Raw genomic sequence first — 27305 nt, 5'->3', positions numbered from 1 at the left:
CATCCGCGGGTTTATGATTTTGCACAACTTGAGTACTTCTATATAGGTAGTGCATGTCTCTGTTGGAGTTTGAGCTCTTTTGGCAAGTGTTCTCTCCGCGCGTTTCTTTTTGGCATCAGTGTCGCCAAAACATTTCCCTATTTCCTCAGCTAAAAATTCCCATGTCGTTAAGGACTCTTCGTGATTCTCGAACCACATCAGTGCGGTTTCTCTCAAAAATAAGACGACGTTGTCAAGCTTCGTGACTGAGTTCCAGTGGTTATATCGGCTCACCCGATTGTAGTGCGCAAGCCACTCGTCCACATCTTCTCCCGCTCTTCCCGCGAACGAGCGTGGTTCCATGTATTGGTGTGCAGGAGCAACTGGCGTTGACCTTTGCGCGGTTGCAACTGGCTCAGGGTCTCGTCCTCTGTTCAGAGGCATGATGACTGTTGTCGGCGAGAGACCGGCTAGACGGCGGCTCCGGCGAAGTTCAAGCGGCTGCGACTCCGTAGTACGGCGACGTCGTGTACACCGCACCTCCACCACTCTGCTACGGGTAACTCTCCGTGAAGAGAGGGTTTATTGGGACGCAACCGACGGTCTTAAGCGCCAGCCAAGGTTGTTGTTGCTGTTGTTGTTGCCGAGGTTCCGCTATCGCTAGTCGAACGTCTTCTTCTCCCTGCTCGTACCCCGTGTCCCACTACTGCTTGCGGCACATACCCAAATCATACAAGACTTTGCGCTTCTAACAATATCTTCCCTATCTAACCAATATATTATTTCTTTTTTAAATCTCTTTAAAGAAGTATTTAAGGATACAGATGCACTGTATCTGTTCATTATTTTTGTGTACTGATAGAGAAATGTTTGTTTCCCGTAATATTGGTCTTTGCTTTTGGTGTGTGTCGTGTGGTGTGTTTCAAGAAGTATCCGGAGAGGTTACGTTCACTAAATTGTGCGCTTGGGTTTCTCTTTCGGATCTCTAGAAGAATGTCCATATAATATACTAGGGAAAATTCTTCTATTACTAAATGTTAGCTAAAGCCGCTCGAAACTTTTGGTTATCGTGAATGGGTACGACTTCAGCAGGAAGGTGGTTATATTCTGTGGATGACCGAAGGAAAAATGATTGCAAAAAGTTGTAGTGTGAGATTATTCGAGACCAACCTTATAACGATGGTCGATTCGAGGCGATACGTATTGTGGCTGAAAAATGAGATCATTGCGGAGTCTTGAGCGATGGTATAGCTTGTGAAAAAGAACTAAACGTGTGATCCTTCGACGAGAAGAAAGTGGACTAAGTGAAAGGCTGGCTTTCATGTCAGACACACTTGCAGTTCGATTGTAAATACGTAAGATGAAACTAACGGATTTATTTTGAACGAGTTCTAATGAACTAATTAGTTTGTCAGTGGCAGGATCCCAAACAGCGCATGCATATTCTAGTTTCGGACGTATAAGGGTAGTATAAAGAAGCCTTTATAGGGATGAAGGGGCAGTTGAAAAGTTACGGCGCAGGTAGCCAAGCATGCGGTTAGCATTGCTAATTACGTAGTCGGCATGAACATTCTAAGATAAGTTAGCAGAGATATGCACACCTAGGTATTTCTAAGAGTTTACGATTTCCAAGAGAACATTATTTAGGTAATATGTATGCATGCTGTTATTTATTCGTGATACATGCGTCACTTTACATTTGCCAACGTTTAGTACCAATAAACAATTTTTGCACCAATTAGCTACAGTAGTCAGATCCGACTGAAGGTGGTTAGGATCCTCTGCATTAGTTATTTCACGAAATCCGTTCCTCGACGACAATAGGCTTATCCGCATTGGAGGATGTTACCAGCTTTTGACAGGCCTTCGGTCAGTCCGCCACCCTGTAGTGCTCATTCGTTCAAACCACGAACGGATGCTGCACTCTAGCGTCAAAAAGACACTCACCCAGCTACACGAACGCTTCTGCCTGCGAAAAGGGCGCCAAGTTTATAGTGCAGGCTGCCCTGACCGGCTGCCTGATTTCCAGAAGACGCAAGCTCGCACCAGAGTCTGCACCCATAGCACTATTGTCACGAGACCGAATTTCAGAACCGAGTCTATTTACAGTTGTCGGGGTTGACTTCTCGTTCAGCACAGCAAGCTCACCCCAAAGGCAACATCGCCGTCTTCTCATGTGCGGTAATGCGTGCTCTTCATCTTGAGCTTACAGTTGATATGACAGCCACCAGCTTCCTCGCCGCATTTGGGCGTTTCATTTCTCGTCGGGGCATTCATTCGACCATTTATTTGGACAAAGCCCTCTCCTTTCATCACTGTGCTCGACAACTCGGAAATCATATCACATCCAGTTGGGCAGATTTCTGCTATGCACGTCGCATCGAATTGAAGTTCAGCGTCGAGCGAGCGCATTGTTGGGGAGAATGGTGGGAACGTCTGGTGCGCATCACTAAGGACACATTGAAGCGCGCTCTAGGTGAAATTCCTGCTCCTTTGAAGAGATAACTGTTCTGCGTAAGGTAGAGGCGAACATCAACAGCCGCACCTACACACATTTGTCTATAGACCCTGACGAACTATGTACTCTGATGCCTTCACACTGACTTGGCAAACGTGCAACGTGCTTGCCTCAAAAGTTGGGCGCCTCGCTACCCCAGTCAACAAGCGTCGATCTGTGACGTCGAAGTATACATCGCCAAGCTTTAACAGATCATCTCTGGAAGCTCTGGCGCAAGGAGTACTTACTGCTTCTGCACTCTGCGCACGAGGCGACACCCAAGCTGCCCCCACGACTTCAAGTTGGAGACGTCGTGCACGATTCGACGCCTATCCTCTGGAAGTTGGCCCGGGTGACCGAACTGCTTCCTGGTCGCGACGGCGTCGCTCGAGCGTGCGGCCTGAAGCTGGCGTCCGGATCCGTGATAAGGCATCCGTTCAAAAGGTCTACCTTCTTGAAGCCGGAAGACTTTAGCAATTTTGTCGGCCGCGGGAGTCTGTTGCAAATAAAGAAGCTACGCCGAGCGTGAGCAGCGGCCACGGGCGCTGCTCGCTTAGTTGCTACCAGATGACGAACGAGTCAGACACCCGGGTCCAGGTCTATAATCCCCGTCGTTGTTTTGCTACATGAAGATTTATTTTCTTGTCCGAGAAGATGCTACTTAGCGCTTGTCGCTAATCACTAGACATGAAAAGCTTAGTTTGAATCGCATCCACGCATATTTCTTGCTCAGGACACACGCAGCTCTTACGCCCCGAGACTGGATCTCCAGTGCAGCCTGGACTAAACAGGAAGGCAGACACTAACCTGCGAGAAAACTCCGATGCACGCTTTCCGAGAATTAAGAAAATGCTAAACATGAACAACCACACCGCCGAATTTGGAGATTTATTTATTGTCCAACCGTTACAAACTCCACAAACCAGCGTTTGCTCTGCTTTTCCAATTTATCATTTCTTTCAAAGGCCAGCTTTGAGGCCAGGCCAGTTACTTTTTGCTTGATCGCCTGCTGGTCATATTGAAGTCAGCGAATTTCGTTAAGATTGTCTGCCTGCGATTGAACCAACGATGGTATCTGCATGATAGCCTCAACCATTTTCTGTCTTTGACAAAATGAAAGAGGCCCAGGATTTTCCTCGATATCACCAGAGTGAAGCAAACACGTTTTGACAATTATAGCAAAGCCTTCACCACAATACCAAAGAAAAGTAATTAAGTCGTGAGCAAACGTATACAGACAATACAGCATATAAGCGTGTGGCGTCCATGGCGCCAGCAGATCCCGAAGTGGCTGGCTGGGGTCGTACCTTGAGTAGTTTTCGGTCTTCCGATGGCCATAGTTGCCAGCAAGTAACCCATTCGATAGTTGGGAGCGCTGATAGTGCAGTGTCCAAGGTAAATGTACTTGATAGCAGAGCTTCCATAGAAGCTCATACGTTACAACCTTACGGTTCATCCGCGGTTCATGCTGCTTAGCGCCATCTGTGAGACGAGGGAACGCTTCCGGCGGAAGAAAAAATAATTTGATGCCATATGCGGTAAAAAAGTCGCAGTTTCGCCCGAAAGGCGAAGCATCAATTGCGATAGCAAATTAGTAGAGTAAGGACAATAGTTTTATCGGCTGCATAAACTTGGACACATTCGCGTACTAACTAAATTAACAAGCGTGGTGTAAGCGTACACAAGCAAGCATCAATACATCACTCTCAACCACTGTCAAAACGCTGGCGTGAGGAAGCGCGGTGGCAGTAGCGAGCGAAGGTTCGGGTGGTCAATCGCTTCAACGGGAACTGAGCGGCGAAAGCACAGCGCATACAATGGCAGGAGCTGTGTGCAGATAGCTTTCAAGATACGGTGCGCGCGACCGCCCGCAGCCGCGCAAAGTACAAGAACGGAGTTGCTCGTAGAGTAGAAGCCGCACCCCTTCCGTCCCGCGCTGTCTTCCCGCTTTCCTCCTTTCGCGTGGGAGATTGAGTCGCCAGTTCCCCTTGCGCCCAGTTGCAAGGTAAGCAGTTGGTGCCGCAGCTAACGTCGCCTCCCCTCCCTCCCATCCCCCAACGGCCTTTCACACGACGGAAGACGTACGCCGCGCTTTCACTTGCACATACATCATACGGCGCGCGGCGACGATTTTATAGCCCTTGGACTTTATACGGAACCTCACGGCGACGATGACGGCAGAAATCCGCTTGGAGTGTCCATATAATTGCTATCGCAATAAAACAGAAGTGACGTGACTTTGTTCTCAAAGGCGAGAAATTTCTTTTCGGAGGCCTGCCATTAGAGCTGTATATTCAAATGCCCCGCCATTAGACTTGATGGGCATTTCGAGCTTTCAGCACGGAAAGCGATGAAGCAAAATGTCAGCCGTACGGGTGTTGAAATCGCACCCCTGCAGAGAACGTACTTTCTTTGAAGGCCGATGAAAGCTTTCGGTGCAGACTGCTGGTCCCATCGTAGGACGCTACGCCCGTCGGCCAGCGCAACCGCATGAAAACAGCTAAAGTAAACAATTATCTGGCAGTCGTAACTCACTACTTTGGACTGAACAAGTTAAAGACGATGAAACTACCCACGCCACCATATTCAGACAAACGTCGACAAGCAAAACAACACAACGTGTGAGGGGGGCGTGTTTTAACAGGTGAACTTTACGAGCGTGCCTTTCTGCACACTTCAAGTGCTGCGTTGCATTGCAAGTGATAGCGCAGAAAAAAGGTATTTATTGATCGTGATAAAGTAAAGTAGAGTTGTGTTTTCTTTTCTTGCTACTCGTATATAAAATTGATTAGGAATTTTATTTTAGTTGAATGCATCAAACTCTGTGTAGTTTTAATTAAAAAACGCTTTTTCTTACAGAATGTTTCTTCCATTCTCATATAGTTGCGCTGCAGTCGCTGCTCGCATAACCCCCTCCCCCCCTTACTGATGACGGTGACAATTTGTTCTGAATCGCTTTTCGCCCGAAGCTACGCGACCTATTTGGATCGACCTTGGAGTGTCTCTTGGTGAAACCAAGCATCGATAAAATCCAGGCCGGTGCGATCCTCGTAGATGCTGTCGTCGGTAGAACACGTTGCGTTGAAGGTCTGATGAAAGGCAGTACCAGCTGCAGAAACTGCAGGAAATTGGCTGAGGTTTAACTCATGTAAATCTAGTTATCACGAGCGATAGGTCTGTTTGGCTTGCTTTTGCAAAGACTATGCACAAAATATTTCATTAATGCACGCTTGTGGACTTGGTAAGCTTCTCTATAACGTGCTAATATGGCCTCTTTGCTCCGGTGTTTCAGCCGCCAACTTTGCCTTTGCTTGAGATTTCGCAGCCGGCCGTCTAGCTATCTCTACTAGATGATTGGATTCAGCCTGTCGCTTGTGCGGAAGCGCATGCCCAGACGGCCCAGCTGGCGCGCCATCTACGGCGAGACTGAGCGACCAAGCGCCGGTGAAGCAGCCTTTAAACCCTCCCCTAGTCACGTGGTACCATAGTGGCGAGGCTCCGAGCGAACGCAGCTGCTACGGCTCTCCGCAGCGGATCACGTGGCGTGACGTCACACCTGCACACTTGCGCTCCGGCGGCTCAAGGTCATTGCAACGCGATTAATGACCTTGCGAGACAGGACGTAGTAGAGCTTTCGCTCTAATACAGCGTGTAAGCGAGTGGCGTCCATGTCGGCGCCAGATTGATCTTACTATCGAAGATCTCCTGGAGGGTTGGAAACACCAAAATGTAATAGACGTGATACGGATTGTCATAAAACGAGAAAACAAAGAGGCTTCTACAGTACACTTGATTATTACATTTGCGTGCATTGCCCTGCTCGAAACCGGATAGACAAAACCCCGTGTCAGAGCATACATTCCTAATCCCCGAAGATAATTCAAATGTCATGAAGTAAGGCAATGGCTCACAGAGCTACGTGGTCAAATCTCATGTGCGAAATGCAGAACCTCAGGCCTTCCTGCAGACGATTGTGCTGCTACATTCCACTGTGTAAACTGTGACCATGACCACGTAGCGTGTTTAAGGTCTTGTCCAACATGGAAAAGGGAAAAGGAAGTAACCCCTATAAAAGTAAAAGAAAATGTCTTGTTCAAGGAAGCTTGGAGAAGGTGCGGAACTTAGCTTGGAGAAGGTACGGAACTTTTCAAAGCACAGCTTACGTGTATACTCACGCGGCGCGTCAGGGGGCAGCGTCGTGCCCGGCCAGCACACAGCGCGCCCTCGGCAGTCGCACCTGCCCCCGTGGTAAAGTAGCTAAGTTTGCTCCACTTTCTCAACAACAGAGCTCGGCGACTCCTGGGCCGTCGGGCCAGAAGGCATCCCTTCAGCAGGCAAGGTTTGAAACCCGCACGAACAGCCCGCAAACGCGGGCAACCAGCGCTTCTCAGAAGGCGATGGACACAACTTCGTCGCCTTTGGGGCCTAATGACCGACGGGGTTCTCTTGACCATGGAGAAAAGAAACAAAAGATCAAGGTTGCAGACAACGATCCTTGAACACGAATCTGAATTCCTTCCTGGCACACAGAACACATCTCTATTAATATGACGGTGACACAGATGAGGGGCAATGTTAAAGAATTCATTACCAAGCTTGATGATATAGCTAAACAACTAATCAAAGATCAGCCTAAACTGTTCTGTGTCCGCCAGCCATGCCTAAATTCCAATTGAATCAACATAGTAGTAATACATATGCAGCATATTTTACGCTATTTACAGTGAATATGTTTAGGCCTCTATACTGCCATGTCACAAATACCCTTTGTTATTGACGGCACCACCAACTATATCATACCATTTCTTGGCGCTCTTTGGCCAAGATTGGCCCTTGCACCATAAAACCACATACACTATCATCATTCCCACTGATTTTACTTCGCCGGCCTTCCCATGCTATGATTAAGCGTTTATTTGTGCCGTGCTTTCATGTGATCTTGAACGGCGGTGATTGCTTCCTAATGCATGCGGATCGCTGAGGTGTACCACTGTCACAATAAGTGGGAAGCTTGTAATGCAACTTGAGAGCTACATATGCTCTCCGCAATACTACATAAAAAGTCGAGGAAAATTTATTGTCGGGCGAGTTGGGGTTTTCACGCCATGCACTACGTAAAAGACAATTGTACGCAAGTCTTGGACACACGCAGACGTAAGTGCCTCACACACACGAATGCCCCAAAGGGAGAGAGAAAACGCCCAAACACACAAATTACAAAACACTTAACAGCGCAAACGACACGGGACAATGACAGATGACAAACAAGTGCTGACTGGCAACTATTTTGCATTTTCTGCTTCGTTTCCAGCTCACATCATGCCTGCATGATTTCCTTTGTTACTTATTTTATTTAATTTATAAATACTGCAACCCCTACTTGAGGTTTCAGCAAAGTTGAGTTAGATTTTTCGGTTATCTAAATTGGTAGAAAACTGTAAAATTAAAAGAACTACTGGGAAGGGAAAGACCTAGTTTGGCAATGCAACACAATGCGTCACTGGTACCAAGCCCAAGAGCATATAATAAGGTTAGCACGACATGCGAGACAAATCACTGCTGAAGGTGTACAGAAAAAATGTTTAAGGATGGTTGTGAAAACAACTTCTTGAGTAAATTTATTCCATTCAGTTATTGTCCAAGGAAGAAATGAGCAATTAAAAGTGTTATTCCGGGTGGACAAAGGAGTTATTATCAAGGCCTGTCTCTGCCTTGTGGCATATCATATAGAGAAAGAAATTATCTGCGATATAGCTACCTTATAAAAATCTTTTACTAACTGCAGCAAAAATTTCAATCTCAAAACAGGATTTCCTTTCCTTAGCGTTGGGAAGTTGGCTTTTGCTAATAAAGATGTGATCGAAGTTAGCCCAAAGCTGTTTTAACTAAATCTAAAACAATTTTTACATTTCGTTAACATGTTTATGGGAGTAAGCGTACCAAATTATAGATGCGTAATCTAAAGTTGGTTGGGCAATTGCCTCACACGCAATAAGGCTAACAGCGGGAGCAGAAAGTATGAGCTACTTCTAGATAGAAGAGTTTATACTTAGATGAGCTAATTACAGCGTTTATGTATTTCGCCCCACTAAGGTGCTGTGAAATCCAAAGACTAAGATACATGTAGTGTTCCATGTCCAACAAAAAAACATTACAAGCTGTATCTGTGAAAGGAAGAGGGTCACGTTTATGAGAAATTTTCATGAAAATGGTCTTTTCAATGTTAACAGACATTTGTTTTTTATTACACCAACAAATAACCCTTTGAAGTGCCTCATTCAAATGAATTTGATCTAGCTTGCTTCCGATTTACGAGTAAATGATGCAGTCATCTGCATATCACTTAACTTCACAGGTATGTCATGTATCATACCATTTAAAAATGAGAGAAACGAGAGGCCCGAGCACAGTGCCCTAAGAGACACCAGAGTCAACTGGTGCTGTGTGAGAACAGTGATCATTGATGGAAACTTCATTTTCGATTTGAGAGGTCAGTAGAAATCCAACTTGCACGCTGGGAATTTTTAAACAATATATATTTTAAAGAGTAGTTTCCGGAACTTATAGCTAGAGCGAAATCATGTATGGTGTCACTAAGTGCAACTAGAAAACCCTTTCCTGAAACCATGTTGAGAAATTGACAAAATAATTTACGTATTTAAAAATTACGAAATGTGCTTATGTAATTGATGTTGAAGAGTTACGTGAAACTGAAATTAAGGAAATCGGCGATACTTAGTAACGCAATGTATATTTCCACTCTTATGAAAGGGCTTGACTGCGGCAGTTACCCAATCATCTGGAACATGGCCCTCGCTGAAACATTTAGATAATAGAATAGTCAGATACCCTGAATCCCATTCTGCATAACGCAATTTAGGAACTCATTCAGTATCTCATCTGGCCCAGGAGATTTTTTTTACATCAAATTCCAGAAGTTGATTACAAACTCACTGCTCACTAATCTCAATATCAAATGTAGGTGGATGCGACACATCAAAACGATCGAGGACTCCGTTATCCTTAGTGAAGAGAGATTTACAAAGAGCATTGAAAGAATTACAAATAACAAAAAAGTCGCTAGTTTCTACACCATTAATTTCAAAAAGATCAATGGTCACAGTATTTGGGGAAATCATACTTCAGACCCTCTCAGGAGACGACGACATGAAGTTGGGGAGCTGCTCTCCGTAATAGCTTTCCTTGTCAACCGATGCATTTGTCTTGACTTGAGAAGGTTCAGATATTTGCTGCTGGAGAGCACCTACGTCCTTAGAAATAGTTCTTTATTTTTTAATCGTTTTACTCGTTTTTGCAACTGAAACGTCTTCCGAGAAATCCAGGGGTTCTTTCCTTTCGAATTCTTTACAATCTGTGGAGCAAATCGTCCAATGCAGTCATTTTATGAGGTCCTTAAAACCATTCCATAAACAATAAATATCAACAGTACAGCTTAAAAAAAGAATTATATCCAAATGAAAGCAACTCCAATATTGATGTACCATCTGCATGCGAGAAGTTAGTGAAAAAGACTCTCTTGAAATTCTTACTTAAGATAAAATCCAAAAGTGTGTGTATGACAGCCTGATTATCTGAAATTCTGGGGAGAACATCACAGCCAGCTTGAGCAGCAGTTGTCCCACTTATAAAACAGAGTTCTAGTATGGAACTAGAGTTTCCCTGAATTCTCGTGAATTCATCGACACTTTGCAATAAGTCAAAAGTAAATTCGATATCGATTATTTTTTCACAAATTTTTTCATAACCTTTGTAAAATATACCTTCAACGTTATCTATGTCCGGCATTTTATATATTTGCAGTGATTTTCTAAAAAGAATCCCCACTCTACCACCTCCACTACCACGGTCATTCTTGTACACAGGGTAGCCCCGTGGAACAATTCACTGTCACGTATTGTATCTTGCAACCAAGTTGAGAGAGAGAAAGCGAAGAGAGGAAAGGCTGGGATGTCAACCAGACGAACGCCCGGTTTGCTACCCTGCACAAGGGTTAAGGGAAAGGGGGAATAAAAAGAGGAAAAGAGGAAGAGAGTGAGCATTGTGGGTGCAGTGAAGCACCATGACACCAAAGTCAAGTCCAATACTGGTGATGTGCGTTGAAGACATCTGACATGAACCAAGAGCCAGTGGTCGTTGCGTGAATAGGAGGCGGTGGGTGAGCCACGGGGCTTACTCGAGACTTGCAAGCACTGGATTAAGAGTATCCAGTACTTGCACTGCACTTCGCGCTGACGCAGTATGCAGCTTGCTTAAGAGTATACGAAGGGTATTTATAAGGGACCGAAGCATCACAACTACTTGCCGGTCTTCTTCGGGCAATTCTTCTGGAGTTGGCATTGTGGACTCTATCACGGTGCACTGTGTCCTTTGATGTGACTGTGGTGCCGGCTGTGGCATAAGTTGTGGCTCCAGCTGTGGCCTCGGCTGTGGCTTCAACTGTGGCGTCAGCTGTGGCGTTGGCTGTGGCATAGGCGTATCTACCGGGGAGGGGGGGGGGGCAGAGGGGGCACTTGCACCCCCACTGTCAAAAGTGGGGGGGCAAAGCATGCCATTTGCCCCCCCCCCCACCCTCGAAAGCGAGCACTTTCGGCTACACACTGGAAAGTCCAACAAAACTACTGCTGAAGCAAAATTTTTTTTCTTAATAGAGTCACCACGTTAATAATGCTTTTCTTTACTACGTATCCCCGGTTTGGGCAGCGAGTATAGTGCCTCCTCGTGACGCGCTGTAGCGGGCGACGCGCGATATTCAACATACGCGCTTGCATTGCGCAGAAGTCCTGGCGCTTGACAGTTCCCGCAGTTACAAATTACCGCCTAACCATACTTGAAAAAACAGAACAATCGGCTTGATATATATAACCTTCGGGTGAGGGCAAAGGTCCGGATGAAGTATTTTAATCAGCCGTGCCCAACGATGGGTGTGACTTACTGCATGAAATGGTTGGATTATCAAATGCTGAAACTATTGAATCTCCGCCCAGAGATAGTCTACGTAGCGTTGCAGTATTAATATATATGTTATCACCATCAAAAATCTAATCAAACCACTTACAGGTCCAACTTCTGAATTTCTTTGTGTAATCACGACTCATCCTACATTTATTTATTTATTTATTTATTTATTTATTTATTCATGATACCTCAAAGGTCCCAGAACAGGACATTACATGAGGGGTGGGCACGTAGAAAAATGGCGGGACAGGTTAGGTGGCGTGACTTGAAAGATGGTCTTCAATAGCAGCTTTGAAACGGGAAATGTCGGTCATGAGGGCGATGTCAGAAAGAAGGGTGTTCCATTCTCGCGCTGTGTGCAGAAAAAAAAAAAATGTCGCAGTTTCGCCCGAAAGGCGAAGCATCAATTGCGATAGCAAATTGGTAGAGAGCTATTCGGAGTAGGGATAGTAGAGTAGTTTTATCGGCCGCATATACTTGGACACATTCGCTTTCTAACTGAATTGACAAGCGTGGTGTCATCGCGCACAAGCAAACATGAATAGATCACACTGAATGACCGCAGACAACGACTGCCAAAACGCTGGCGCGGCCGCTGCAGCGGGCGAAGAATCGTGCGGTCTATCGCTTCAACGGAAACTGAGCGGTGAATGGACATAGCATAAAGGTCACAGCCGTGTGGAGACACGGCCGGGCTCGACTGGCGCGCGCGCTCGCTCGCTTCTTAAGAAGCGAGTGCGCGCGTCAGTCGAGCCCTGCCGTGGTGGAGATAAAGAGACGGTGCGGGCGACGGCCACCACAGCCAGTGCAAGCGTATTTGTTGGCAGAGTAGAAGCTGCTCCCCCCGTCCCTCCCGAGCTGCCTCCCTGCTATTTTATTGCGATAGCAATTATATGGACACTTCAACCGGATTTCTGCCGTCGGCGTCGCCGTCGCCGTGAGGTTCCGTATAGATTCCAAGGGCGATAAAATCGTCGCCGCGCGCCGTATGCGCGAGCGAAAGCGCGCGGGGGACGCGCGTTATCACGGAGGGCGAACGCACGGCGGAAAGCAAACGCGACCGTCCCGCGAAAGCCCGTTGGGGTATGGGAGGGAGGGAGGCGGGGCGGCGCTCTGCTCCGGCGCCAAAGGCGTATCTTACCAAGCAAGAAATGGGAAGAGGGAGGGAGGGGGGGGGGGGCAGCTTCTCCTCTGCCAACAACTTCTCTGCCCGGCGGTCGCCCGCACCGTCTCTTATCTCCACACGGCTCTGACCTTTGTATGGGCTGTGCATTTGCCGCTCAGTTTCCATTGAAGCGATAGGCCGCGCGAACTTGCGCTTGCTGCCAGCGTTTTGACAGTCGTTGGCTGCGGTCATTCAGTGTGATCTATTCATGTTTGCTTGTGCGCGCTGACACCACGATTGTTAATTCAGTTAGTAAGCCAATGTGTCCAAGTTTATGCAGCCGATAAAACTACTATCCCTACTCCGAATAGCGCTCTACTAATTTGTTATCGCAATCGATGCTTCGCCTTTCGGGCGAAACTGAGACATCTTTTTTTTTTGCTTTCGCGTGGGAGATTGCGTTGCCAGTTCTCCTTGCGCTGGGTTGCAAGATAAGCATTTGGTGCCGTAGCACAGCGTCGCCCCGCCTCCCTCCCCCCTCCATACCCCCACGGCCTTTTTGGCGACAATCGCGTTTGCTTTCCGCCGTGCGTTGGCTCTCCGTGATAGCGTGCGTCCCCCGCGCGCTTTTACTCGCGCATACGGCGCGCGGCGACGATTTTATCGCCCTTGGAGTCTATACGGAACCTCACGGCGACGGCGACGGCGACGACGACGCCGACGGCAGAAATCCCGTTGAAGTGTCCATATAATTGCTATCGCAATAAAGAAAAAGAACGCTGATACGTGGTGGAATGGGCGCGTGGTAGATACACAGCATTGGGATGCGTATGGCGGGAGAAACGATGCGCTGGAATGATGATTTGGTTACCCGTGGGCAGCGAATGAAATAACCTGAAAAATAAAAAAAGACGAGCACTTTTGCGGCGGGAGTTGAGCGAGGGAAAACACAACCGGGATTTTAAGGCTGAGAAATTTTTATTATAGGAGTAGTCAGACAGAATGAGCCTGGCAGCACGGTTCTGAACCGATTCAAGGATTAATCATATTAACCTGGTGGTTGTCATAGATAGCACTGACATATTCTGGTTTAGAACAGATTAGGGTTTTATATGCAAGTTCATTTATTCATGATACCTCAAAGGTCCCAGAATGGGACATTACATGAGGGTCTGCGAGGTGGTATGTTCGTGAAGGTGTCCTCGGTCGAACGTGCAGAGCCATTTCAGTGCCAATAGAACACTTAACTGAATTTTTTCTAAAGGTCTGTGTCACTTATGCTTTTATCAGTTTCATTTTCATGCCGTTTCTGAATAATGGGCTACAATACTACTTGTTTCCCGACAGGAGCAAGAACAGCAGATATTTTATATTTTGAAGAAATGAAGACCACCTTATTGTGACGTGTTCCGAAAATTTGAACTGTGGTGGTTGCTTACGTACTCGAAAAACCGCTACTGAATACTAGCTTTCCCCCAGTTTTTATGCTTTAGACACGGCATTTAGTTGTTGATCCCGGTATCCCCAGTAAACAATGAGGGACATGGTGTTAATATTTATTCGAAGTACGAAACAATATTCTGAGTGACGAGCGATAAATGTTTTTTCTGTGTAGGTTCATTGCAAGCCTTTGTAGAAAGTTACATATTGAAGTGTTCCAGGGTGCCATACCGCCGCTTTCCCCGATTCCTAAAACAATTGCATGAGATATGGACTTGAAATTCCATGAAAATAGGGAGAATTTTAAGCGCAGTGCGTTGCGAAAATCTCACTTTCCTGGCTTAAATGCAAGTGTTGTAGATAATTACTAAACCCTTGTTTTCCCATTTGTTCCCGTGTACCATACGGGATGCCTATAGGTTGCTTCTCCGGTGTCCTCCGTGAGCTAAACAAGGCATCTTGTTTATATCTGGGGATAATGAAATTTTCTGACGAAGTAAGATGTGTATTGATGAATTACTGTTTGTTTTAAGTTTCCAGCAAGAAGTGTTTCAAAACATTACCCGGAGACAAGGTTTAAAACGGAACACTAATATACGGGTAACTTTTCAAAGTATGCGATGTTATTACAGGAAACTGAAACATTTAGTGCACCTGTTCGAAATAAAAAAAGCTTCACTAAAAATTGGATTGTAATTCACCAAGCACACCTCTGCCGTCTTTTTTTAGTATTGAGAGTAATTATGTTGATTGTGCTTCGTTCTGTATAACCTCGACCGTACTATTACTTTACTAGCGATACATTTATGCTGTAGACTTAAACACCAATTAGTAAAATTGACTGCAGCAGATGTGCATTTTTTGTGTGAGCTGCAGTGCTGCTACTGGGTTGGATCAGGGACCTCTGGACACTCAATGCCCTTTGTCCCTGCATCACATATAGATTTTATAGCGACAAGAAATAAATGCCAAGTCAAATAATTTTTTGGGCCTCGATGGTTCACCATGTGTTATTTAGACATAGGTGTATTGTTACAAATATAAATACCTGATGCATTTCCAGGCTTTTTCACTTATTTTAATAGTAATTCTATATATATGGAGAGAGAGTCAGATCTGCGGTTTGCCCCCCCACTCGAGAAATAGTTGGTACGCCTCTGGGCTGTGGCATCGGCTGTGGCATCGGCTGTGGCGTCGGCTGTGGCCATGGCTGTGGCTTCGGCTGGGGTATTTGTTGTGGCTTCGGTTGTGGCTTCTGATGTGGCGGTGGATGTAGCTTTGGTAGCGCGGGCCAGGCTTCAGTATTAGTGTTCTCCGGCACGACCTTGTCAGAGTTAGACTCGACTCCGCCAGGCCTAGGGGGCAGAGGAAGAGGAGTTGTCGGATGTGCCGCGCCCTTCATAGAGGAATCTTCGTTCTTTGAAGTCCGACGGCGTCGGGAGTGTCGCTTTCTAATGGCCGCAACAGCTTCTCGACGAGACGAACTGTCTCTTGCCATCTGCTTCAAGACCGCCCTTTCTTTCCTCATTTAGGGCAGTCCTTTGAGGTAGCATCATGGGACCCAGTGGAATTGGGGCATTTGAGAACCGTGGCTACACAGGAGTCTGCAGCGTGGGGCTGTGCGCAACGCGAGCAAACTCTCGTGCTCTCGCACATTTCGCTCACGTGTCCCAGCCTCAAGCAGTTGCGGCATTGGAGTGGTCTTTCGATAAATGGGCGCACGGGGTGTCTAAAGTGTCTCACCTTGACGTGTGAGGGAAGAGATTCGCCCTTGAAAACCACCTTCACACGGCGGGATGTGACAAGTCGAGACACATGAGTGATTGCGCAACCATCAATGGCTGGCTTAATTAAAATCGGCAAGTCGGCGCTGGAGATGGAGACGTCCCCGTTGTTGATGACACCAGTATTGCTATCACTGTCCAAAGGAGTGTACGAGCGGACCTTCATGCTGCCAAGTTCCGTAAGTTAGCTCAAAGCGATGCGTGCCGTCTCATGTACGACGTCAATAGCCAAGACATTTTTTCGTGTGTTGACTCCGACATCCGTGACTTGATTAGGCGCCACCGCTTCGAGAAACACCGAGACAGACTGTCTGTTGAGTCGCCTCAGGTTGTCAGTAGTTGAGAATTCTATTAGGATTATAGGCTAACAAGATGTCTTCCAAATTCAGCAGTTTTAATAATCACACTCCTGCAGCTTGAATTTAAAATTTTCAGTGATTGAGAGTTGCACTTATTCTGTCATTTTTCATTCTTCTTTAGTGCATTTCTCGTTTCATCCCAACCAAACAAGTTGCAGTCCACTCTCAGTGGATTGTAGAGAAGTTTTTCTTTAGCATCATTCACTCTCTTCTTCAAAACTTTTCCAACGGTTCTTGCGTTTTTCACCTACCCTGAATGAAAAATATTCAGAGAAGGACAGCGCAGAGCCCTTTAACTAATACAAAACCTTGAAGATGGTCATCTTCTCGCGACATTCAATGAACTTAAGGTTAACGGATCTGGCTTTGTTTTCAATTATTTTATTTTATTTTTATTTTATTTTATTTAAAGATACCTTACATGCCTCAATTGAGGCATTGAGTGAGGGGGCAGTACATAGAAAACACACAGAAAATACATAGCATATATGACATACATAAAACAGTAGCAATTGACAAAACTCAACCGGATCCGCAACCGGAGTACTAACGTGACATAGTGACATAGCGGCAAACACGGTGACATAACAGTACCATCGCTACAATTCCCTGACCAGCCTGTGGCATCGGTAAACAGCGGTTATTTTCATACCTATATTATTTTCAAGAATTTGTTTGACACTTTCTTGGAGCATCTCAGGCGTTTCCTTGTTTTGCTCTTTCAGGCAGCAAATGATCAAGTGATTTCTACTGCTACGATTTTCAAAATTATCTGCTTTGTCCTAGAGGGATGCTATTTTGGATTGCATTTGAGTTATCACCTCCTCCAATTCGTTTAGTTGCTTAAGCAGTAGGGTAAATTTATTCTTTGGACGCTCAATGGCATCAACACTTTGGTTAGCCTGCCGAATTTCTCTACGATGCCTCTCTGGTTGGCCTGTACGTCCTCAATAGCTGCACTCATTGTTTTTACGGCCAGCGAGTACCTTAGATAGAATTCCTTTCTCCTTAACAGGACCAGTATTAGCTTCAACATCGCCGCAAACCAACAGATCAACGTGAATGGGCGCGACACAACCAATAAGAAGTTTAAAACATAGTGGACAAGGCAGCAGCAGCAAGGAACGGTTATCATCACGATAACACGGAGCAGTAAGGTACCTACTAACCTCTATCACAAGGTAAAGCAGGTTACTGGGCATGTTGCCTTCTTTGCTGCAGCCGTGCGCACTGTCGTGAATCGGTGCAGAAGGTAGATTTAAAGGCTACAAAGTGGTCACGGTAACCGACGTCACTCGATGATAATCCCACGCTGACATTATGACGAAAGGGGGCGTTGTTTTCTCGATCAAGCAGCGGTTGCAAGGTAAATATACCTGGTAGCGAAGCTTCCATAGAAGCCCATACGTTCAAAACATGGCGGTTCATCGGCAGGTCATGGGGCTTAGCACCATCTGTGTGAGGAGGGAACACATTCGGCGAAAGAAATAATAATGTGACGCCATAACCAGTAAAAACAGAAGTGACGTCATGTTCTCGAAGGCGCGAAATTTGTTTTGGTGGCCTGCCATTAGAGCTGTATATGCAAATGCCCTGCCATTTGACTTGATCGGCGTTTCGAGCTTTCAGCGCAGAAAGTGATACAGGGAAAGGTCAGCGGTACGGGGGTCGGAATCGCACCGCTGCACGGAACATACTTTCTTTGGGGGCCGACGAAAGCTTTGGGTGTATAAAAAGCTGGTCCCATTGTCGGACGCCAAGCCCGTCGGCTAGCGCAGCCGCACAAAATGATCTAACGTAAACAATTATCTGGCGGTCGTAACTCACTACTTTTCATTGAACAGGTTAAGAAACGATGAAACTACCCGCGCCACGAAATTCACACAAATGTCGATAAGTAAAGCAACACAACGTGGGAGCGGGGCGTATTGTAAGAGGTGAACTTTACGAGCGCGCATGCACTTCAAGAGCTGCATAGCATTGCAAGTGATAGCTGCGTCAATGCCCCCTTCTATGGTGGGGGCTGAAAGAAAAGGTATTAATAATGATAAAGTAAAATAAAGTTGTCTTTCCTTTTCGCACGTATATAAAATTGATTAGGTATATTATTTTTCTTTGAATGACTCAAACTGTGTCTCGATTTATTTTTAAAAACGCTTTTTTTCTTTCCCAATGTTTGTTCCCTGCTCACATAGTCGCGCTTCAATCGCTCTCCCATAACCACCCTTCCTGATGTCGGTGACAATTGGATCTGAACCGCTTTTCGCCCGAAGCTTCGCGACCTATGTGGGTCGACCTTGGCGGTTGTATCATACCGACGATAACAGGCAAGGAGGCGGCCAGCTAGTCGAAACGATGTCATCACCTCGTGCCACCTTCGGAAAGCCGTTGCACACTGCAGACCGAGAACAAGCACCACGGCCTGTATCGCAAGGCAAAGCGGGTTACTGAGCATATTGGCTCCTTTGATGCTACCATGCGCACTGCCGTGTTATAAATACAATGAGCATTGAAATAAACCTAAGTTGCAACTCAGCGCTTGCTTATGTGATCTTCGAGTTTCCTTTGCCGTTTGCGCAGTTCATTTAGTTGTGAAAGTGTACCAACTTACCCAGCTAGCAAATGCAAAACAACTAAAAACACAAACGCACACAAAACGTGTGTGCGTGTCCGTAGCTTGTGTGAAATATTCTCACCCTTTCTACCATATTATCATAAAAACTTGCCTTCTGTGAGCATCCTTACCTCAACTTAACGGGCTGACTCTCGACATAGCGTTTCGCGCAACTGCCGTTCATTTTGCAATAACCCGTAAACTGCACTAACATTGTCGTTTTTGATCACTTTATATGGCACAGCTATTCGCGCAGTGTTCTGCGTATAGAGCGCAAAACTTTCATTCTTCACTTATCGTTGCTCAATCCGTGTCTATTGCGCAAAACGTCGCTCCAATCATGATTCATAGGTATTTCCATCGAGTAGCGCGATTATATTACCACCAAGTAGGCAAAGAAAAACCGTTCTACTCTTTTCCCGATGATGTCTTCTTGCGTGGTGCCGGAAGCCGAAATGATTATATCACATTTGGTGGCTATTTATCAGTCTGCGCCACGAGCGCCTGCACAAGTCAGCACTGGAAAAACTATGAAGGGAAAATTTAAAAATTCTACATCTCTCTTTGCAGTTCTGGAGCCAAGTGGAAAAGTAGGAGGCGAATGCTCACGCCAGCTTTCCACTTCAAGATTCTCGAGGATTTTGTGGCGCCCATGAATGCCATGGCGAGGCACACAGTTGCCAAGATTGAAAAGCAGCTCAACAAGCCTTGGATAGACGTGGTTCCCTTGGCAACTTCATGCACCTTGAACGTCTTGCTTGGTAGGAACTCGCCCCTTCTTTAAATATCACCTTGAGCTTTTCAGTCAACCTTACTGTAAGACAGTACTCGTTTCTCTGGCAGCACCAGTTTAAGTTTTTGTACAAAAGTAAGGTCTCTGTCTAAGATTCGGTAATAATAGTTGGTGCTACTCCCTCTAGAGACCACACATAACACATTAATTAAATTCGGGCGTACAACGTCCCGAAACTGCACGGTGACTGATGAGGAAAAATCGTAGTGGAGGGCTCTGGATTACCTTTGACCAGCAGGGGGTTATTTACCAGAAAACACGAGCCTTTTTGCATTCTGCCTTCATTGAAGTGCGGCCGCTGGTCGCATTGTCGAAGCATGGAGCATTATTTGACAGACATTCTTGCGCTTCACCTCCATCGATTTATCAGCGCCACACCAAACCGACTGAGAAATCACGCTGGGTGACTAAGAAAAAAACATGCTTCGCAGTCAAAAAGGCTTTAAACCGGGAAAAGAAAACGAAGCTAAATGACTACCTAATTCCTGAACAACCAAATGTACGAAAAAGTTGCAGTTTCCCCCTAAAGGAGAAGAATGGATTGCAATAGCGAATTAGTAGATAGCTATACGAAGTTAGGATAGTAGTCTTATCGGCCGTATAAACTTGCAAACATTCCCTTACTTACTAAATTAACAAGTGCAGTGTCTTGCGTGAAGAAGCAATCCTGATTTACGGAACTGTGAGAGGAGATGTCGTCCAATGGCTGGAGTCTCCACGGTACAGATTTCAGGTACCTCCAGGGCGTCTACTGTGATGTCGTGGGGGGGAAAACGACTGAGGAGTTCGAGCCTGACGCTTCGACAGCTGCAATTGTTCGAACACTTAGGAGCCCCAAACGTCAGCACAGAGGGGTTTTCCTTCCCGTGGGGATGCAGGTTGAACTTTTTGGCAGGTCGCGTCAAATGAACGTTCCCTCTGTTCCGGTGTCAAGCAACAATTGAACTAACACAGAATTGTGCTTTTCGGACGCCCGCAATGTAGCCGTTTGCATCAGGACTGGTGTCGACATTGCACTGCTAGCAGAAGCACTTGTCACTGGTAGCTTGTCACTTTTCGTAGTCTCATGCTTTACTCCTGTGTCGCTACTCTCGGGAGGCGGGCTGTCTCGTTTCCACGTAGTGCAAGATGCTAAAAGGTGACGTCTCGAGTGGCATTTACAATTCAGGAACGCTGCGCTGCGATACTTTTGAGCGACTTGTCCCTCTCTGCCGCATTAAAACAACAGTTCTTGCCAGTCAGTCGGTGTCTAATCTCGTCGACTGATAATACACCGTGTACACTGTGATCGCACAGTACACAGCAGGGATGGTTGCTCGATGCGGATCCTGCGGCCGGTGCTAATTCTGACGGTACCTGCTGTGGTAGACATGGTTGGCATCGCCCGTGTATGTGAGGGTGGTTTTCGGTAGCGTTCTTGAACGAGAAGTATGGCTCTCTTCTCTTCTCTCGACTTGCACATGCAGGACCCTCCACACCATTTGTACTTCCTCATTTCACAACCTCGGAATATCACTGTCGTCGGCCTCAGCCTATTTCATGCGCTGACGGTGTACATCGGCTATATCTTCGAGGAACGAGCGTATCAGGACACGATGAATATCGCTGCGTATTCTGACGTTATAACCCCCAGGCCGTCGAGGCAGCTTGTAGGAAAGCGCACGTCTTCGTAGAGTTCTCGCAGCTGCGATACCTGAGAAGAGCACTCGACAAGCGCAATGGCAAGTAGACTGTCAATGTGGCCATCAACGAGGGCGGTATGATCTTAATCACGAAAACTTCTTTATGTTGGACAGCTCGCGGTTATGGATCGTGGCCTCAAAATGTTTCCTGAATTACTGCCACTCCCGACAATCACCATAGAAAACGGGTACCCGTAGTTTTGGTAGGGCAACTCGTATCGGTGCTCGGTGACTTGTTTGAGTGGATACGCCATGGGCCGTGGGTTCAGCTAAAACGCTCTGAGTGGCGCTGTCTCCGTGTTGTGCAGCAGAATTTATCAAGAAGCGTGCCCAATCCATGGTACTGTGGATCTTACGCTATTCCAGTGCTGTGGTGGCGTCCGCCTCATATTCGTTACCATCCTTCATGAGGTTGGCAATCTTCTCGTTGAGCGCTTGAAACGCAGAGTACTCGTCCTGCAGGTCGTCGAATATAACTTTCAGGTCGGACGGCTAAGGCTTGCAATGCTTCGGTGGCGGACGAGATGCGTTTCGTATGAGCGGCTAGAATTACACTTCTGCTGCGCCGCAGTCGTTCCATCGTCGGTGCAAGACGCACTCTTCTCCCGGCTTTCACGGTACCAAAAACTATGTTGAGGACAGATACTGTCGCATACGGTTTATTCGTAGAACAGCTGTAACTAAGATGGGGCTTGCACGAGCCCTCACATCACGCGTTCTCGACCTCTTATTTCACTACAGTTCTCAACAGTAATTTATGTATTTATTTATTTATTTATTTATTTATTTATTTATTTATTTATTTATTTGAGTACCCAAAGGGTCCATTACGGCATTACATAGGGGGGATGGAAAAGGTCAAGCGTAAGTGCAATGGGTACAATGTAAATATTATAAGAAGACATTATATACAATAAAATAATTATCTATACGTCGCTAGAACAAGTGAAAAACAAAGAAAAAGCAGAAAACGGAGTTTATAGAATATCTGGTAGCATGAAAACCTCAAGCGAACACAAAACGTGATGGACACGACCAGTCCCCATCAGAACATCAGTTTAACAGTACAGTCGAATGAAATAGGTAAACAACCTTCAAAAATACATAGCAGGCGAACTGAAAAAAAAACGTTATTCAATAATAAGCACATGCAAACAATATTAAATACATATTCAAGCAAATGTGGGTTATGACACATTGATACACTCTAAGAAGGTTAGCAGTGCTGCATGAAATGATGATAATTCCACAAGATTGACAATGTTTGAAGATAAAGAGTTACATTCGGCAATAGATGAAACTAGGGGCGAATTTTGATAAGCGTTACTCCAGACAAATATAGGTTTTACTTTATGAACATGGTCTCGGTTCGATCGAATGGAATGTTGCTATGGAAATGACTATGAAAGAACGACAACCATGTTAATTTTCTGTGCATATCAAGAAAAGGGAGATTCAGGGATTTCTTTAAGGGGGACACACTTTGATAGGGGGAGTATGAAGATAAGATGAACCGCGCAGCATTATTTTCGACTCATTCGAGAGATTAGAGTTATGAGGGTGCCAAATTATGGACGCATATTGTAAAGAGGGCCTGATAAGAGAACTGTATGCGCTAGGTCTGGTATCTGTGTTTCCAAGGTGTGAGCGCCATTTGAGATAATCAAGTTTTTTTAAATGCTTTTGGGGTGATGTGTTCAGCGTGGGCATTCAAGATTAAATTGTAGGTAAGCAGCACACCTTCAATTGCAGATGCTGATTCAATAGTAATGCCGCGTATTTTATACTGGTCAGCGGTAAGTCGAGTTACACAAGCAAATTTTACGTGTTAATTTTGCGTACAATAATTTCCATCCGCCATGTGTCACAACATTCACTTTGTTTTGTTAAATAAGACTGCAGCAGAGTGATGTCGGCAGGGCAACATATTTCATTATACAAGACGCAGTCATCTGCGTAGAGACGTATTTTGGAAGGAACATTAGTTGCGACGTCATTGGTGGAAATTAAAAATAGTCGTGGACCAAGGACGGTCCCTTGAGGAACTCCCCAGGTGACGGGATTGCGGTTAGAAAATCAGTTGGTTAAATTGATTATTTGAAATCTGCTCGTTAGGAACTTTTCAGTCCATCGCGTCTTGTTAAGTCAAGCTGTACGTTTCTAATTTTGAGTGTGAGTCGAGTACGAGATACCCGGTCGAAAGCTAGAAAAATCAATGAACATGTCGTCCTGCAAATCAATTTGTGCAAGGAGATGTGAATATCAGTTACAAGTTCATATAGTTGCGTTTGACACGAGCGATTTTGCGGCAAGTCATGTTGGTTATGGCGGAGCAGCCTATTTTTTAAGACAGGCTATAATCTAAGTGCACGGAATGTGTTTCTGTAATTTGCCACGGAGAGATGTCAGTGATATAGGTCTGGAATTATTAGGGTCTGCTGTGTCTCCAGATTTAAATGCTGGTATTAATAATGCTGATTTCCAGTCTTCCGGTAGGCATCCCGTATCTAGCGTTTGCTGAAATATTATTGATAACAAAAACGAGGATTAGTGCGACGTTAATGTCAAAAGTTTAGCAATTACACCGTCTCGACCTCGGCTGGGTTTATGAGGAAGCCTGTCAATTTCATGAGTTAAGTTCCGATATGATGATGGCTGAAAAGGGTAATCGAGTAGATGGTTGTTCAAGTATGTGGGTGTTATCAATCGGTAGAGAAGCATTTGGTAAGTTGCTCTGCGCTATCTCTTTAGTTAAGCACGGCTCCGATTTCGAAAATTACTAAGGGAGCTGTGTGATTCGGTTTTGTGTTAACTATTTGCCAAAACGTTTTCGGGTCAGTTTTTATCATGCTGGGAAGGGTGCAATAAAAAACGTTCTCCGACTTCGACAATTGCAGTTTCTATATGACGTGCTATGATTTTGTAATTTTGCCAGTCTTCTGGAGCATTTGGTCGGGCAGCTTTTATGAACGCTCTTTTTTTTTCTTGTTTTATGAATGAATTAACATGTGTTGTTTAGTGGCGCAAGGGCCAAATATAGCGAAAGAGGGCCAGGATTTTTTTTTTCTTGTTTTTGCATTTCTTTACTTCGAGGTGTAACCATGGATCGCTCTGCCTTGAGGCGATAGTTATTTTCTGTATAAAAACAGTTTCCTCTTCTTTTAGTTTATCGCATAAATAACACCAGTTATCATTTACCGTTCGGTTTTGAGAGAGAAACAACTTTTATTGAGTCCTTGATGGGGTCAAAGGCGGCCCGAGGGGCGGCAAACATCCCCTCTCACCCCCTCCCTTAGACGGCGGCCAGTCCTTGTAGTCTAGTGGCGTCCGTGGCCATCCGGACGACCCAAAGCTGATCCTCCGGGTCGCTGCTGAGCAACATAGCCTCCCGCTGATCAGCACTGGTAAATGTGAGTGTAGGCTGGGTGCCATGTTTGTGACTGCGCGTAAGTGTTTGCAATGTCGACTGTAAATGAGGCTAAAACACGGATCATTCTACTAATGTCGGCGCGTGCGTAATTGAGTATAGATTTTTTCGCTCGATTTTGCTCAGCAGGTTTCAATGTAAAATAACATTGCACCACCTTATGATCACTTATTGGTCCTAGTACACGTTTCGTAGCAAGATCGGGATGATTTGTTAGAAGAATGTCTAGTACGTGGTCAGCCCGTGTTGCTTCGCCCACAACTTGAGTTAATTGATAAAAGTGCAATGTTTGTAGAGAATGAAGACATTCAGAACTACTGCTATTCGCCTTCAAAGACGACGTTGACCACTCGATACTTGGGTAATTAACGTCCTCCCCCCCTTACTATCAATATGCATTTTGGGAAAGGGGATATCACCCGTTGTACAGCATCATTGAGAAAATGAACAAATTCCAAATGGCTAACTGGCGTCGATAACCTACACCGCGTGACACACTGTGCATGTCCAATGCGTGCAGAGACCCAGGATACTTCAAGGGGAGAGTCGACTATCACCGGAGACGGTTGATAGATTTATAATGGCGATAATAACTCTGCCTCCCCGAATGCCTTCCCTGTCCTTACGAAAGATTAAAAAGAGTCGGTTAAGTTCAAGGTCGCTGTTTGTGATGTCAATTGCAAGCCACGTTTACGTACCTATTAATACGTCTGTGGTGCCCTCGCAGGGGCCTCTGCGTAAGCAGGCGTTTGGTGTGTTGCGACACCACGTACCCGAGCACATGGCGGTTCGCCCCTCGCGCGTGTAGCCGTGCGCGGCTTAGCCGTGTCCGGGGAAAAGAGGATCCTGGGGGTTGAGCTGATGCCGCGTGTTTGGACCTTTAGGGCCCCCTGGTGCAGGCAACACACCACTTTGACCTTGGCTTCACGTAGACGGCACCCCTGGGCTGACCCACCCAGGGGAAATCGGCGGTCACCTTTTCCTATTCCCCTCTCCAGCCTTTTGCTTTCCAATCTCCTTTCTTTTACTATCCTATCATCTCTTCTCTTCCATCACTTCCTAATTTTCATAGGCGGCTGGGGTTAACATTGTGTATGTGCCCTCTTTTGGGTATGATATATTGGATTATATCAGCAATGCACGGCTGGCGTCTGCAGCCTTACACGTTAAGTGCTGCAGCGTCCCCTAGTTGCGCTCCGTGGTGGGTGGCCGCCATTGCCGCCGAAATAAACCAAACTTATATGAGAAAGATCTGAAGTGAAGGCGCGAAAACGTCGACGGACGAAGAGAGACCACACACACACAGGGCTCCACTTCCAACAATGTTTATTCAGAAAAAACGGCACTAATTTATACAGGGAGCGCAATAACAGTTTCTCAGTGCGCATTCGCGTTCAGGTAAAGTAGTTCTTTGCGTGATAGAGATATTGAGGCAACACTTACGCACTTATCACCTGCCTCAATGATCGCTTTGGCCTCAATTATTTAACGAACCCATCTGTCACTGCTTCTGGCAGCCACAGCGCAGGCGTAGAAGTCTGGCTTACATTTGCAGTCTCTACAATGAATTTCCAGGTGGCCCTCTCTCCCAATGTTGACTTCGTTATTATGTTGCCTCAGCCTGTCATTCAGGCACTGCTCGGTTTGGCCCACGTACTTTCTACCGCAATCTAAAGGAATTTCGTAAACTACTCCTGCCTGACAATCAATGTATTTGTTGTCGTGTTTTGTGACACAGGCCGGTGCCTTGCGGAAAAAAGGGTTGGCCAGTCTGCAGTGCTTGGAAAGCTTGCACGGGGCAGAAAACACGGCATTTACGTTAGCTCGCTTGACAATCTTTTTCAAATTGTGCGACATGCGGTGTATGTAAGGTATGACAGCTACCTTTTCTTTTTCGCGAGGTGGCTCCTGGTCCAGTTGGCATGTTCGGGACTTCTTCAGGATTGTTTCCGCTACGGAAACTAGAACAGGCTGCGGGTAGCCTGCCTCTCTCAGTCGGTCGATCTGCTTAAGAAAACTCGCCGCATCTCGATGTGGACAGGACTTCTTAAAAACATTCAGCAGGCACATGTTATCAATGCTTCGTTTAACTAGCTTAGAGTGAAAAGAACTAAAAGGTAGCAGAGGTTTACTGGCCCAAGGTTCATACTGCCAACAGACATGGTTACTTGCTAAAAAGAATCGAAGATCTAAAAACCTGATGGAGGAATCTGCCGAAAGTTCGTGGGTGACTTCTACGGGAGATAAAATCTTCCTGAAGGTTGCCAATGTTCGACTAACGACCAAGTCGGCGTCAATAAAATTCTTATCTACGAAAATTAGGAAGTCGTCAACGAATCTAAAAACTTTGGCTACACCGCTACCTTCTAGACTGCTAGACATAGTTCTGCCAGCGCGAGCTAAGAATAAGTCGCTCGAGATCGGAGCTAAACAGGAACCTATGCAAACGCCGCTCTTTTGCAGGTACAAACGACTGTCCCATTCAATATAGGTGGAAGCCAGCTAAAGTTCGAGCACAGCCAAGAATTTGTGCTCCGGAATATCCGCTTCATTTTGAAATGCCAGGGAGCCATAACTGTAAATGCCTTCTTGGACGCACTGAAGCAATTTTGCTTTTGGCATGCTATAATATAGATCCTTCAGATCTAC

The 27305-nt window shown here is 45.8% G+C and overlaps 1 protein-coding gene across 1 annotated transcript in view; it reads left to right on the top strand.

Moving 5' to 3' along the window:
- The window catches only part of LOC119447252 (cytochrome P450 4V2), a 249406-nt gene that overhangs the window by 104458 nt on the left and 117643 nt on the right, over window positions 1-27305 (top strand). Inside the window, exon 4 of the mRNA XM_037711486.2 lies at window positions 19325-19515. Within this exon, the coding sequence (XP_037567414.1) occupies window positions 19325-19515 (191 nt within the window). The remainder of the gene's footprint in view (window positions 1-19324; window positions 19516-27305) is intronic.

Source organism: Dermacentor silvarum, chromosome 1, assembly GCF_013339745.2.
Source record: "Dermacentor silvarum isolate Dsil-2018 chromosome 1, BIME_Dsil_1.4, whole genome shotgun sequence".
Taxonomy (NCBI): Eukaryota; Metazoa; Arthropoda; class Arachnida; order Ixodida; family Ixodidae; genus Dermacentor; species Dermacentor silvarum.
The sequence above is the reverse complement of the archived record's forward strand: the minus strand, read 5'-3'. Positions and strand labels throughout refer to the sequence as shown.